At 44.0% G+C, this 16,328-nt stretch overlaps 1 protein-coding gene across 2 annotated transcripts in view; it reads left to right on the top strand.

Annotated features, from left to right (window-relative positions):
- The first annotated feature begins 137 nt into the window (after nt 1-137).
- Nucleotides 138-16,328, top strand: part of Shpk (sedoheptulokinase) — a 33,602-nt gene continuing 17,411 nt past the window's right edge. For both annotated transcript variants that reach the window (XM_023723347.1, XM_004638282.3), the window contains exons 1-2: nt 138-416; nt 7,653-7,794. In XM_023723347.1, the coding sequence (XP_023579115.1) occupies nt 255-416; nt 7,653-7,794 (304 nt within the window). In that variant the 5' untranslated portion in view covers nt 138-254. The remainder of the gene's footprint in view (nt 417-7,652; nt 7,795-16,328) is intronic.

Raw genomic sequence — 16,328 nt, 5'->3', positions numbered from 1 at the left:
TCCCGTAACTTCCGTGCTAAGGGGCGGGTCCTCTAGGTCCCGCCTTCTTCCGCCTCTTTACCTATCCCTGAGGCCCACCGCGGGGGTTGCGTAGAAGTCCTCAGCCAATGGGAAGGCGAGGTGCCGCCATGCTGAGTGTGGCTAAAAGTGTGGCAGGCGAAACGGAGTCCAGGTGCCTCCCTCCCTCCCAGGTGAAGCGGGCTGCAGCGCGTGCTGCGGGTGGCGATCTGAGAGCTGCGCTAGTTGCCGCTCGTATGGCTGCACAGTCCGTCACTCTTGGAATCGACCTAGGCACTACGTCCGTGAAGGCAGCCTTGCTGGAGGCCGCCCCCAGCCACCCGTCCGGGTTCGTGGTACTGGCGAGCTGCGCCCGCCCCTCGCGAGCAGATGCAGAGAGCGAGGCGGCTGTGCCCCAGGTGAGGCAGCGCCCTGGAGCCACCGCTTCCAGGAGTCTCCGGACACCCCGTTCTCCACAGAGGCATCCTGCAGAAGCAGATTCCTCTTGTAAGGAAATCGCCCTGTTTCTGCCAGTCTGACCTCCTACTGCACCTATTCCCCGCCCTCTCTCTGCCTGCAGCTCTGCCTAATCTGCTGGCAGTGTCTCCCCACTCGTGGGCCTCAGGGCGTCCCGGCGCCTGCTTTCTGCTCTCCACTTTCTGCACCCCGAGCTTGGAGGAGCCACAGGCCTTCAAATCTCTTGTCGCTCACTGCACCTCACGTCTGCCCTGTGCCCTCGGGTTCAGGAATCAAGTTTGTTTTTCAGAACAGAGTCTGTGTTTTACTGCAGAAATCATGCAGAAGCTGGCCTACCGGCACTTCTTATTCCAAAGACTCTACTGTGGTTCAAGAAACTCAAATACCTGATCAGTAAAAGTCTCCCGGCCCCCAAATTTGATACACATGGGATCAAAGAACAGCTAGAAAGACACCGAGAGATAAATCTATTACACTTTTTAAAAAAGTTAATCAAGTCGATAGTTATATACCACTACAAATAGTGGCTTGTGTCAGCTTCTCAGTCCAGGAGCAGAATTTCAGAATGGTGGTCCCTTTTGGGAGATGTGGGTGGGTTCACAAAGGGTCAGTCAGTCCTCAACTGGATTCCATTAATTTCCTGAAAAGGGCAGTTTTACTTTCAGCCAGTTGGCAGTGGGAATTAATATGAGGCAGCCTTCTGTATAACCTCTGACCTGTTTTCTGAATTTAAATGCCTTACCTCTTAGGCCTTTTCCAGCCACAACCTTGATTTTCTGAGTCAAGTCCCATCCCCAGGGTCTTGGTTCTTCATAAGCTCCTGCCATATATCTGAACTCATTTCTGTTAAGGTTCAGAATCCTGCTTGTTCAGAGAAGCATTTCAGAAGATTAAAGATGTCAAGAGCACTTTGTGTGTTCATGGAGCTTTTTGAAGTTGGTTTGGTTGGGGCAGCAGGGCATTTTGGAATCATTATTTCACTTGGTAGACTATGAAATGGAGTCACAGTTGGCTCTGAGCCTGTGGGGTTGGTCAACAGGGCTGGGATTATAGTGTCTGGGCAGTGTCTTTTTCTCTTGAAATGCGGTCACTTTTTTGTAGTGCTGGGCATCTGAGAATTGAACTAATTAAGTGTTCTACTGCAGCTCCATCTCCAGCCCAGGGACACTTCTTTTTTTATGTATTTAGTACAGGGTCTACAGGGTCTCACTACACAGATTGGACTCACAGTGATCCTCTTGTTCTTAGCCATCCAAGTGCTGGGATTACAGGAGTGTGCTGCTACGCCCAGTCTCAATCAGCATCTCGGTGTGCCCTGGGTCTGGGGCCCCCATAGCATCATGGGGATTGAACCCCAGTCCCTGTTCCTGCCTAAGCAGGCACTTTAGTCTGCTGGCCGGCCCTTTTTTTTTTTTTTTAAAGCCAGGGTCTTGCAAGTTCAGGCTGGCCTTGAGCTCACTTTAGCGGAGGCAGGCCTTGAACCTGCAGCAGTCCTCCTGTGTCAGCCTCTGTGCAACACTATGTCTGGGTAGCAATCTGTTTTCTGATTATAGGAACACTCAGCACGCCGCACCTGCCCAATGAAGGTCAGTAATTACCCTCACCTCCCCCTCATCCTCACATATATGATATGGGTGGAGACAAATGGCATTACTGTGACTCTTGAACCTTGGCACTGGGCTTTGTAATTCTTTGTTGTAGGGCACTGACCTATGTACTGAAGGATATTTTGTGCATCTCTAGTTTCAATGTATTAGATGCCAGTAGCACTTCCTCCTCTTAGATGTGACAACTACAACTATCTCCCCATTCCTTAGTATGCTCAATTGAATCTCCCTGGAGTGAGAACCATCACTTCATAGCAACACATGATGAAAAGACCTTTCGCCATGATCATCCATACTGTGCACTCGCAAGTACTATGTATACCATGGCAGCTATGCACATTCAGGTGTTTGTAGTTGAAAATACAAGGTTTTTGAGGAAGGCGTTATGGTCCTTTCTCAGTTATTTTTCCTCTTCAGTCTCTAGTTATTAAAAGGGATATGGAGATGAGTAGTGTTGAGTGAGTTTCTAAATATTTTCGTCTTTGCTTTGATCTGGGTGTGGATCCACATATTCTGAATCAAGAAATGGGGGCAAGGCCTTTCCTGTTATATTGTGGGCATGCGCATTGTCTGTCCCTTGGCTGCCTCCTTATCGTTCTCACCCCGAAAATTGACCGCCAACACTGCCTCCTTGTCTGTACTCTTATCTGACCTTTTTCCCTCTGTTGTCTCCACCCCCATAACTCACCCACCCTGGGCCCATTTTAAACAGAGGTTCCTCTGTCCTGGGGTGCTGCCCCATCTGATGGTTGTATGGGCACTCTAACCAGCATTGTTCAATAGAAGTACAAGCTACTAGTGGGAACCATGGCTGTAATTTTCCAGTAGCCACTTAAAGGAAGCAAAAAAAAAAAAAAAAAAAAAAAGGATGAATTCATTTTGATTACATATTTTGTTTAATTCAGTACATACAGCATATTATAATTATGATGTATAATAATCAGTAAAAATTTAGTAACAAGATACTGTGCATTCTTTTTATCAATCTTATCTCTGAAATCTGGAGTCTGTTTTCCACTTACATCTCAATTTGGACTAGCTGCAAGCAGCCCATGACTGCTGTATTGTATAGTGCGGGTTTAACCAAATATCTTTTCCTTCCTCCTCTTGTTTTTCATTGTTCTCTGGGGACCATGCATAGCCATGTTTCTCCTCTGCCTCTGTCTTCCAGTGCCCCGTCGATTTGCCTGGTGCCTCTCCCACATATAAAGGTTCCTTGTTAGGCTCTGGAGCTGCCCCTTCAGGAAAATACTGCATTCCCTCTTGGTTCTTTCCCTTCCTTGCTTTTCTTCTTTGTTCCTTTGTTCATGGTTGTTAGGAGCCAAGAACTGCCCTGAACAGGGCCAGCAGGTTTGTTCCAAGGAATGAAGGGAATCAAGGGGCCTTTTAGTCCTTGAATGATTTCCCAAGTCCATCAGCCTTTTCAGTTCCTAAAAGAACCTATATTTAGTGAGAGCTGATCCACATCGCTCTTTCTTTTTTTCTGAATGTTCCATGGAAACTTATGGTTTTTAAAGAATAGGTTGATTTAGTGCCTTGAGATTTTTTTTTTTTTGTATTCCACAAATGGTTTATTTTGGGCGAAACAAAAATAAGTATTTAATTTATAAAAGTCAGAACCCTAGTTTTCACTTAAGCTTTTACGTTTAACATACAATTTATTCCATTAATAAGTAACATTAAAACAAGAAAGAATGTAACAAAAAAAAAGCCCAAAACAAAACTTAAAAAGTCCAACACTTTGACTATCACTTGGGCCCTTGAATAATAATCCCATTTTGGCTAATTAAATACCTCAGACATTTTGTTTTTATTTATTGAAAATTTTAAAATGCAGTGCTGGGGATTCAACCCAGGGCCTTGTACAGGCTACGGAAGTGGTGTTCTGTCACGGAAGAGACATACCCACTCCTGTTAGCTGTTTCTTTGAGACGGGCTCTCACTGTGTAGTTAGGCTGGCCTTGAGATCTATCCTCTTGCCTCAGCCTCTTAGTGCTGGCTCACAGGGGCACACCACCATGCCTGGTTCTCTCAGTTGTTTTGCAGTTATGTACTTAATCTATTTCGTGGTTTAAGTACTGCAGTTTGTGAACAATTCGAATTCAGAAACGAGCCTGAGGGCATAGCCTAGTGGTAAAACAGGTACTGGGTTCAATTCCTAGAAAACTCCCTCCATGAAAAAAACCAAAACCAAGTACACAATAAGAGGCCAGGGAGATAGCTCTGTAGGAGAAGTAAGCACAAGGTCCTGAGTTCAATCCCCAGTACTGCAAAAAATACCCCAAAACCAACCAACCAACCAACCAACCAACCAACAAACAAAAAAACAAATACACAGCAAGAACAATAACAAAAAATACCCCAGAAACTCCAAAAGTAGAAGGGTTTTACTTGGGGTTTTGTTACTTGCAATTTGAGAGACTCATTCAGCTAGCTTTGAATCAGTGTTTTAGGTGGGGAGATAGCTCAGTAGAATAAGTGCTTAACCAGGCAAACGCAAGGTCCTGTGTTCAATCCCCAGTACCTCAAAAAACAAAACAAACCAAAACAAAAAACCCACCAACCAACCAACCAACCAAATAATCAAAAAAGTTGCTGAATCAGTGTTTTAGAGAAGGTGGGAAAATGGAAACTTAAATGATTAGGGAACACAGAGCAGGGGAGATAGCTTGTAGAATAAGCATTTACCTGGCAAGCTCAAGGTCCTGGGTTCAATCCCCAGTACTTCAAAAACAAAATCAAAAAACAAAAACAAAACACCTTTGTAAGGAATTTCTACTGAAAGGACAGGTGCCGTGTGGCAGAGACTATGTGACTGATAGAAGGTAGTAAAAGTAAATATTTGGGAAAACTGTTCATAAAAGAGTCTGATAACTGACTGATAGGCAGCTTGAATTTCTTAGCACAATATAGTCATGATGTGTTCTAGAGCTTTCAGTTAAAGGGGGAAAGTGACCAACATTCACCTCCAAATATGATCTAAAGGAAATATTATAATTCCCAACTTGTTAGATGTTGGATACACCAAGTTCATGTTCTCTAAAAATCGAAACATTAATTCTAGGAGCAACAGAGGTTAAGAATAGGAAGCTATTTATTGAGAAGGAGAGATATAGTTCCTGAGAGGTAGGAGGGGGCCTGAATGGGTTGGCAAGGAGCCCATTTTACAAGCAAATTTTATAGAGCAATACCCACATGGCCCACATGGGTGAGATGTGGGTTCAGCAATGATTAACCAACCAATAAGGATACAAGTGTAGTTGCTTAATTAATAGTGATCCACTGGGGGAAACAAGTCATGTAACATATGCATGGAAAGAATAAAGACCTTTTCTAAGAAATGACAGGTCTGGAGATGTTGGTCACCCACCAGGGTGACTGATGTTTATCTAGGCTTCCTTAGGCCTGGTGTTTGTTCTTAGAGGTAGTATGGAGGCCTGGTCATCTTGTCTTTATTTATTTTTTTTTTTCTGTAATTTTAGTACAGGGTCTACAGGGTCTCATTACATAGATTGGACTTGTTGTGATCTGCCTGTGTTTGGCCTCCCAAGAGCCGGGATTACAGTCGCATGCCACCACTGCTCAGTCTTATTTGCTATCTCAGCGTGCCCAGCTGGCGCAGCACACCGGGGATCAAGCCCCAGCTGCTGCGTCTGCCTAAGCAGGTGCTTTAATCTGCTGAGCTATTTGGCCAGCCCTCTTGTCTTTATCTTTTTTTCCCCCTTCTTGTCTTTATCTTGAGGCCCAGTTTTCCAACAAATTTGTCTCTGGCCACATTTGAGATGTGTTTCACCTTTGTCCTGGCTCTGTTGAGGACCTAACCCTATCTGACTGCCTATAATATTTCTGCCTAGCTTATCTGTCTGTAATACTATTTTTAGGGTCATTTTATTTTTGCAGATATTAATAATAATATGATACAATACTACATTAAATCTGCTTGGACTCCACCCGCCCAAGCTGGGCGTAGATCCCAGGGCCTCTTGAATGCAGAACTTGAGCTCTACTGCAGAGCTACAACCCTAATCTTTTTTTAAAAATAGGATCAGTTTTATTCTTTATTTGTTTTCTTAAGAGATGGAGTCTCTCTGTAGCTCAGAACTTCTGGCCTGCACTACATCTGACTCTGCCTTTTCAAGGTTAACCTACCGAGGGAAGTTACCGAGGAGGGAGGAAGTCAGAATGAAAGGCTGCTCAGGAAAAGATGGTTCTGATTTTTTTCAGTCTTTTCTCCATCTCTGATACATCAGCCTCTCTTTGTGTAGCTGATGCCATGGTTCAGTTAATATTCTAAAAAGATCTCTAAAGTCAGTATTTTATCTTTCAGAATGCTCCTGGGGCTCCCATTGCCTACAGGAAGAGTCCCTTGTCCTGGGGCCTTAGTCCCATGGGCCTTTCTGCTGGTGTCTTTCCTGTGTTCTGGTTCACACAGGATGGCAGTCCTCAAATATGGCAAGTTTTTGGTATGCTGAAAAATTTCTTCTAAAGCAAATTATTAAAAGGCCTTGAAAAAGCAGATTCACAAGCAAGGTCCCTCTATCTCAGTTCTCCTGTCTAAGCACATGGAAAGGTGGTCTCTGGAATTACCTTATATATTTTATGACTAAACTGCAAATTGAATGCTTGGAGTCCCAGCTACTCGGGAGGCTTAGGCAAGAGGATGGCTTGAGCCTATGAATTTGGGGTCAGCCTAAGCAACACAGGGAAATCTCACCTCTTAAGAGAAACAACATTAAAAACTAGACTACAAATAGAACACAACTGCCTTCCAATCCCCACCTGAAATCTTATCTTTAGTCTCAGGGTAGACAAAGGAATGTAGCCATATCTGTAGCAATAACTACAGGGTAAAGCCTATCTCTTGGGTTTACTTAGATTACAAAGAGAATCATTTTACAAGCTAATTTCTGCCTTCCCCTCATTATTAAACACTTCTTGAAGTTATCCACATTCCTCATTCCCCCTGCCATATAGAAGGAGCACATAGGCATCATAAGCATTGGAGCCACATGAACCCCTGGGTACTCACATACCTATAGCTTTCTTCCATGCTGTGTTTTCCCTTTTTGCACATTAATAAATCTGTATGCTTTTCTCCTATCTGTCATTCAGATCATACCAGTGGGCTGGAGGAGAAGGGAAGGGAAATTTCCCTTTGCCTCTACACCTGCCAGGCTCCTCCCCGCTATGTTGAATGATCCTATCACTTCCTGTGCCTTAGCAGAAAGACCTCTCTTTGAATTCCCTGATTGATGGCATGGAGCAGGAGCCGTGCCTTCTCTCTCAGCCTGCCCATGGTGGAGAATGGGTCTAGGCTCCTTTCTGAGCTACATCTCCAGCATCTAATCTGTGAAATAAGGGAGTGGGCCCTTGCTGGGGACAGTCCCATCCCACACTCTGCTGCAGGTGACTGCGAATCCTCAGTCCCATGTCTCACCTCTGAGGTCATGCAGCAGGTCTGGGAAGTAACCCTGTTGGATTGAGCTGCCAGCTATTCCCCAGGAAATCCTTGTGACCTTCTTCCCTGCTTGTTTGTCCATCCCTGCCCAAAATGTCCTGTTCTGTTTCCAGGAACGGGAGCAGGATGTGAGTAGGATCATCCGAACCCTAAATGAATGCCTTGCTGCTCTTCCCGGGCAGCAGCTCCAGAGAGTCGGGGCCATTGGAGTGTCAGGACAGATGCATGGTGTTGTACTGTGGAAGACAGGCCAAGGTATGCTGGGCTTGGGATACAGCCTCATCCCTGCAGATCACTTTCCATGAGAGAAGATGGTCCAAGCAGTACTGGTTCCTCTACCATGGGAAGAATGTCTAATGGATGCTGTACAAAATTTTGTGCAACTTTTGTGATAACATGAACCACTCACAGCAGTGCTCTCTCTATGAACAGGCAGGAGAAGAGTGAATCTTTCTGATTCCTCTAGGATTTAGTGGAGTGATTTTTTTTTTTTTTTTTTTTTTTTTTTTTTCATCTCATCCTCATTCTCACCCTGTCCTCTTCTTTTTCTTGTGATTTTTGAGACAGCTTCTCACTATGTAGCCCACACTGATCTCACTATTAGTCCAGATTCAAGGCTGGCTCTTGCCTCACCCAAGTGCAGGAATTATAGGCTTGGAGTTGATTTTCTAAAGCTTTATCTTTAATTGGTGTCAGTGTTTCAGAACGTTGGTGCTGACAACCATAAGATTGGCTGTAACTCTGCTAGATGCCAAGGCACAGAGGCAGTTCTTTGGAATTTGGGCCTGGTTTTTGTCCTTTATATAATTATAGTTACTTGTGGTTATGCAATTCCAGGGAGTATCCTTCAGGGCTCAGTTGCAGAGTGTTACTGAATTGGTTATCTATTGCTGGTGACAGTGCAGAGAAGGGTGATTGTTCTAGTTGGCTCTTGGGAGGAGACCCAGCCAGGAGAACAGCGGTAGGCACCTCACCTGCCAGGTGCCAGATGAGGCTGTTATCTGCATGACTTCATCCATATTTCCCAACCACCTTAGGATGAAGGTGACTATCAGCATTGTGCCCATTAGGAGTAGAAGTTAAGTTTCAAATCATACTCTCAGGGTCATACAGCAGCAAGTGGCGATTCCAGCACTTGAACCTGGATTGGTCTGTCTGATTCAGACAATACAGGAGGACACAATGGCCCACTGAAGAGAGGGACTTCCTAACAGATTGTCCGAGAAAGGATCAGCCTCCTCTAGGAAATCATGAGCTCACTGTTATGCTAGACCTTAGCATTTTAGAACATTATGAACTATTTTATATGTAGACATAAAATAGAATGTATTATGAACCAATGTGTATCCATTACCAGGTATCTACAAAATCAGCATTTGAATGTAGATTTTGTTTAAGATTGGGGTCTTACCATGTGACACAGGGTGATCTTAAACTGTTGGGCCAAAGTGATGCTCCTGCCACACTCTACTGAGTAACTAGAACTGTGAGAGTATTTCACAGTACCTGGCTGAGTACTTGTGTTTAAAGTGGAAGGTGGTTAGTTACTTTGGGTAGATGTATCAGGGAGATGAAGTTAAGAGTATAGGAACATTGTATTCACTTCTTTCTGCCTGGAGTGTCAGTGACTCCCCGTCCTCTGGGATGCATGAGCAGTGACTTGACTCTTAGCATGGCTGGTGTCTAATGATGTGTAATTTGATGGTGCCCCACACAGGGCTGGGTAACTGTGGAAGCCAGTGCAGGATTTCTCCCCCTCTTCCCTCCCTCATCTGCTTGTTGTCAGGCCAGCTGAGACTTTGGGAGCGGTTTGGCTCCAAGCCGTGGCAGGAGCAGAATTCTGATTACGGCTTCAGAGCTGACCTCTCAGAGGGAGTCTAGGTTGTAAAAGCTTTTTAAACTCCTTAATTCTGCATTAATGACAATAAATGTTCTTTTAATACTAAAACCCTTCCCAAAGAGGATAGTAGAGATCTGATGATTGTGGTCTGGTCGTATTCCTGCCTTTCTGTTCTCCTCCTGGACCAACCACACAAACCATCAGCCACACTGGTGGAAAGAGCTGTTTAATATTTCATTGATCTAGCTCCATACCTTGTCTTGTTTTCTGTTTCTGGGAAGGAGGGAGACCACTATTTGCTACTGCTGATCCCCACTTAGTGAAGCTAGTGAAATCACATTTGGGATCAGATTGTACCTTTTTAAATGGTGGCCTTAATTCAGTTTGGCTTCAGTATCTACAACCTATAAATCCCTGTGCTGGGCCCTGAGGGAGGAAGAGCAGTGAGTGGATGAGGCCTCTGCCTCCACCACATGGCCCGCCGTCGGGCACCTGGAAGCGTGAACGAGAGCTAAGTGCTTCAGTGAGTGCACAGGCAGGCAGGTTGGAGGAGAGGGAGTGATTAGTATTTTCTAAGACGCCTGTGGTTTTGCCCGTTTTCAGATTCCACTTTCAGGCTCCGTAAAAGTGAGGGAGAAATAGGAATCATAAAACAAAGCTAACAGCACTTTGGAAGAAACCATTTGCCAGTGCAGAGAGACAGAAGACAGACATCAGTATGAATAAAGAAGCAGTCACCTAGAAAGGACAGATGGGCAAAGAATCCCAACAGGCAGCACCTAGAAGAGGAAATACAGTGGTTCATAAACATATGAGGAGATGCTCCATGTCATTAGGGAATTGTGGAGGAGAACAGTGGGGAGGAATCATTTTCCACCACGGGCTGTAAGAAAATCAGAGAATTTGGGCATGTCAGAGGCCATAAGAGGCGGGGGGAGTTGTAAATGCTGCTGCTGGTGTGAGTTAGTACAGCTGGGGGACACAGGCACAGCGTATTACAGAGGAGGTGGTTGCTACGACTCCATGAGTTCTCCCTGGAATCTGTTCACTGATGTGCAGGAGGAGGATGCATCAACATGGTCCTTCACTGTGTCCTTGCTAATAGTAGCAAAAATGTGACCTTTGTCTGAGATAAAAGCTGGCAGGCCCTTGCTGTGGAGGGATGCAGTGCCTTCACGGGTGCTGATGTGTGAGAACTCAGGAGCCTGTTGTTAGACAGCAGTAGGTATAGTAAAGACTATTAAAAAATAGGCTAAACTCTCCCATGTCTAAATTAATTGAACAAAACAAAACGTGTGTCAGTGTAAAAACTTCGGACAGATTCCTACACATAGTTGATAAGAAGGAAGCTGTGACTCAGGTGGGGAAGGACAAGCAGGGCCTTTGCTTTATCCACAGTACAATTTGTAGATTTTATATTGGGGATGCATCCACTTCTCACTTTAAAATCATTTAAAAATGCATCAATTCTTTATTAGAAGAAAGAAAAAAGGAAAGAAAGGTAGGAGATATTCATTGGATCAGGTCCTGGAATAGATGCTTAGATTTGAATCCTGATTTTAGTACTTATTAACTGTGTGAATTTAGGAAAACTTTACTACTTTATGCTTAGTTTTTCTTATGTGTCTTTTCTTCAATTTATGTGGAGATAATTATCACATTGCTTTGCAATGTTATCGTGTAGATTAAATAAATGTTTCTAAAGTCTTCAAAAATACCTGACACATTTATCATGTGCGCCGTAGTTTTGTTTTATAATAAAATGACAGTTCAAAAAATTTTTAATGGGTTCAAAAGAATTTTGGAAGTAGACAAAGAGGTTGGGAAAAAAAAAGGCTAGAGATGCAGATTTAGGGCTAGGCTAAGTATCTTAGCCTTAGATTTAGATTGAAATGAAACAGTGGGGTAGATCCCTTCCTGGAGGAAGCCCTGCATTCTCTCCTTCCTCCTCTACCTCCATCCTCTGTCCAAGGTGAACATTAACATGATGCTCAGCAGGAGTTGCAGGTGTGTGGTCCCCAAAACTTTTTTTCTGCAGTTTTCTTCTCTGCTGTGCTAAGTGTGACCAGCGATACTGTGTTGGTTACTTTTCTCTCATCGCTGGGACAGAATAGCCAGCACCCAAATTTAAGGAAGGAAAGCTTTATGTAACTCATAGTTTGTGGAGGTTTCAGTCTATCCTCGGCTAGCTCCAAGGCAGAGTGGCACATGGCAGAGGGCAGCAGTTCATGGAGGTGAAAAATAGCAAGAGCAGAAAGGGGGAAAACCAAGCCTCTTTTTCTCTCGTGGAACGCAGGCTCTCAGCCGTTGGGTGAGTGCAACACTCACACCCTCTCCGTGCCCTCCCTTGCACAGGCTCAGGATGTTTACAGAGTGGGGGCACTGCTTCCTGCTAAGTTGCTTAACTAAACTGTTAAAAATTTTCAAGTTGACACAATAAACGTCCTAGAGGGTTAAAGGCATGTCCTCTACAAGGTAGGATGTAGAACTGCTGAGTTACTTAGTTAAGATAGGCTTCTCAAACTGACGCAAAGATACTAACCAGTGATTTCTTGACAAGTTCCCTCAGAGCCTTGGTCTTGCTCTTCCATCTACCTGCAATATGTGTTTCCGGCTTTTTTTTTTTTTTTTTTAATTTTAGTGCAGGGTCTACAGGTTCTACAGGAACTCACTATGTAGACTGGACTCAAGTGACCTGCTTGTGGTCAGCCTCCCAAGTGCTGGGATTATAGGCGTGCACCACCACACTCAGTCTTAATCCCTGCCATCTCAGTGTGCCCCAGGGGGTGGGACCAGCATGTCATGCTGGGATCAAACCCGGCTGCTGTGTCTAGTTTCCAGCTATTCTTAAGGGTCCCTGCCCACTTCATTCAAGTCCCTCTTTACCTGTCATCCTGGAGAGACTTCTATGACTGTCTTAATAACCTGTCATTCTCTCCTTAGATCACTGCACATTTCTTCATAATAACTCTAAGTACTTGGTCCTGTATGGTTGCCTGTTTATGTTGTCTCCATTTCTAGCACACAGGCTTCACGAGGGCAGTGACTTTCTCCTGTTCGCTGCTATATTCTCAGAGACTAGAACCAATTCCTAATATACATCAGGTACTCAGTAAATGTATCACCCAGCCATATATGGCTGTGTTAAAGAATGGATGGGTGCTTCATGGCCGGGAATTAAGTGGAAAGGGGCAGATAAGACTTTGTTTGGGCCTGGGGAGATAGCTCCGTGGTCTAAGTGCCTGCCTGGGAAGCTCAAGGACCTAGGTTTGGTCCCTGATACTGCATGCTGTGCTGGCCCTGGAACCCTGGGGTTGCCATGCTGGGCATGGTGGTGCACGCTTGTAACCCCTGCACTGGGGAGCCTGAGACGGGAGGATCACTGTGAGTCTGAGCTGCATAGTGCGACCCTATACCAAATAAATAAATAAATAAATAAATAAATAAATAAAATAAGATCAAATTTCTTACTTTAATTTTATATCAGATATTTTGTCCCAGCAACAGAAAGTTGACGAATACAACTTTATATATAAATACATAAATGTTAACTCATTTAATACCTGTACACAATCCTATATATACAGCACACAATACTCATGGCCTAACTATAACTCTTCTCTTTGCTACTAGCCTAAGAGTAAAGTGGCTGGGCCGGTCTCAGCTCCAGGGTAACAGAGTTCTAAGTACTTCCTGGACTTCTTGATACAGTTTCCACCAAGATGATGAGATAGTGTAACTACCAACTTTTGCCTCTAAGATCAGTTTGAGGGAAATCGTAAGTGGCAAAAACACCATCAAGAAAAGTGGAGAACTCCATAGGGACCTTGGGGTGACAGGGCTCCTTTCAGGTGGACTGTGTGGGTTGGTGGTTTGGATCTGGGCCAGAGGCAGCCAACACTGCTGGTGGGAAGACTAGCCAGGAGGGAAACTGCTGCTTCCCCTTTCTTTCTGCGGTCAATTGTCTCTACGCATGCCTTTGGGATCTCAGCTGTCTTCAGGGATAAAGTCAGGGTAACAAAGAAGAGCAATTGTCTCCTTCCACCTCCAGGGCTGCCAACCTATAATCTAAGGCCCTTATAACATTGTTTGTTTTGGGTGAGTGAGAAGTCCAGGCCCAAAGAGATAGTTTGTGCAGTGGGTGTGGGTTTGTTATAGATTTATTGCTAAATTGACTCCGGGACTCTTGCATCATTCCTGGGTCACTGGGGGTGGCAGAAACTGAGGCCTGGCACCTCGCTTTGCCTGGCAATGTAACCACTGTTTCCAGGAGAAAATGATCCTGTGGGCTGGGACAATAGGACAGCTGAAGAGCACATCTATTTCACCAGGCAAGCATTGTGCTGGGGTATTTGATGTAGATTGTATTATCAGAGGCAGAATTCCTAGCATAGGACACACTGAGAATTTAAAATTAGCTTGATACAGTAAACACTATTAAGGAAAATCTTAGCATGAACATCACAAAAGAACACATAAAATAGAACAAATATTTAGGTATAAAAATATAGCTGTCGAAACAAAGAATATATGAGATTAACAGCAGAGTGAATAAAACTTCAAAGCTAACCAGAGAATGAAAGATAAGATTGAGGAGATCTCTTAGTAGGTAGGAAGAACAAAGAAGTAGGAAAAAATATGTGAGATCTTGAAGATATAAATAGTCACACCATCATCTAAACAATAGGAAACCTGGAAAGGGAAAAATGAAAGTTTAGAAAGGAGGAACTATTTGAGAAAAGAATGGAGAAAAATTTCCCATAATTGGCAAAGTAAGGTGAAATACTCCCAAGTGAAAAGGTCTTGTGTTAGCTTTCCAATGCTCTGACCAAGAGAAAAGTTTTATCGTGTTTTATGGTTTCAGGGGTTTTAGTCCATTGTTGGCTGGTTTCATTGCCTTGGACATAAAGCAGTCAGGAAAGACAGAGATAGGGAGAGGAAGAGGGAGAGGGAGATGGAGAGGAGGGAGAGGAGGAAGAGGAAGAGAGGAGGAGAGAAGGAAGAAAAGAGAGAAGAGAGGGAGAAGCCAGTAAGGTAGGTGAGGGACAGAATACTTCCTTCCAAGCCAGTGAGCATCTTCATCTAATTGGCCCTACCTCCTCATGAGCTGGTTGAGCTATGAATTCATCAATGCATTAATCCATTGATGAGGTTAGAGCACTCCTGGTTCAATCACTTGCTGAAAGCTCATTGGTTGGCAACAAACCCCTGGCACATGGCCTTTGGGGGACATTTCAGATCTAGACCATAATTTTCTGCCCTGGCTTCCAAAGGCTCCTGCTACTGATAGTGGTACTCCTGTTCCTAAATGCCAGATGCACTCAGTCTCTCTCCAAGAGCAGTCTAAAGACTATCAAGAGTGTCCTCACTGGTTAGGTACATTCTGGTGAATAGATCTTTTAAGAATTTGAAATACTGAAACAGAAGAATCACAAGTTTCATCCCAACCTGGGTATCTTAGTGAAACCTTGTCTCAAAATAAAAAGTTAAAAAAAAAAAAAAAAAAAAAAAAGGCTGAGGATGTAGCTCAGTGCAAAGGCCCCATCCAACTCCTAGTGCTGCAAAAAGGAGAAGAAGAAGGAGAAGCAGAAGGAGAAGAAAGAAATCAGAGTAAATTAAAAAACTTACAGAGCCAAAGATAAGCAAGTTGACATTAGACTTTTTCAGGAGCTGCACTAAGTAAAGAAGAAAGCAGGGAACATAGCTCAGTGTTAGAATGCCTTGTTCCTATACCCAGTATTGCAGGGTTTTGTTTTTTAAAGAGCCTGTTTCAGCCAAGCGTGCAGGCACATACCTGTAATCCTAGCATGGTAGGAAGCTGAGGCAGGAGGATCACAAGTTGTAGCTTAGCCTGGTCAATTTAGTCATTTAGTGAAATTCTTATCTCAAAATAAAAAATAAAAAGAGGGCTATGGATATAGGTTAGTACAGATCATGGGTTCAATCCCAAGTACTGAAAAAAAAGGGATGGAATCTTTTGTTTTGAGGCAATGTCTTGCTTTGTAATTATGGCTCACCTGGAACTCATTGTGTAGCCCAGGTTGGCCTCAAACTCATGGCAGTCCTCCTGCCTCAGCCTCAGGAGGGCTGAAGTCAGGTGTGTACCACCCTGCATTCTGGAATCATGTTTTGATTATCTGTTGTTCCATCACAAGCTACTTCCAAACTCAGTGACTTGAATAACCACCATCTTACCACGTCTGGTAAGTCAGCAGCTGGGCAGGGTGCAGCTGACTGACTGTTCTACGTGCAATTGGTAAAAGTTGCTTTCAGTGTTCAGCTGGTGAACAGACTGGGCAGGAGGTTCGTGGTGGCTTTGCTCAGGGCCTGGTATTGTGGAGGGGAGGCTGCAAGATACTTTGCCACAGAAAGACCTGCAGTGGAAATAGTTTTTGATGACATATTTAAATAAAAGTAGAAAATAAATCGAGAAAATGTAACAAGAGATAAGTGAGCTGGGCTCACCTGGAAACGTCTGGCAGATGTCTGCGTGTGGCCTCTCCTTCCAGTCCCTGGCACGATGGCCTCACAGTAGCTGAACTCCTTGTCTACAGGCTGGTTTCCCACACTTTTTATGACCTAACCATGAGTGTTCCAAGACTTGCTACTTATTTTCTTGGTCAAACAAGTCACCAAGGCCAGCCCATAATTCAAGGAAATGAGATTTAGACACTACCTCTTGCTGGAAGTTATAATAAAGCATTTGTGATAATTTACCACAAATATTGTTTTTAAGATATAAAGGAAAGAAATTTAGGACCCAGGATTCAGCTAAGACCTTGCCTCAAAACAAAAGCTATCATTCAAATAGGGGACTATGAAGAGCATTCTGAGGCTGTACTGTAGGCCTGCAGATACTTTGCCACAGAAAGACCTGCACTGGAAATAGTTTTCTTTTTTTAATTAATTAATTAATTAGTGTGTGTGTGTGTGTGTGTGTGTGTGTGTG

Source organism: Octodon degus, unplaced genomic scaffold (genome assembly GCF_000260255.1).
Source record: "Octodon degus isolate 3935 unplaced genomic scaffold, OctDeg1.0 scaffold00098, whole genome shotgun sequence".
NCBI classification, from domain to species: Eukaryota; Metazoa; Chordata; class Mammalia; order Rodentia; family Octodontidae; genus Octodon; species Octodon degus.
Note: the sequence above shows the minus strand (reverse complement) of the source record. Positions and strands in the feature narration are given on the sequence as shown.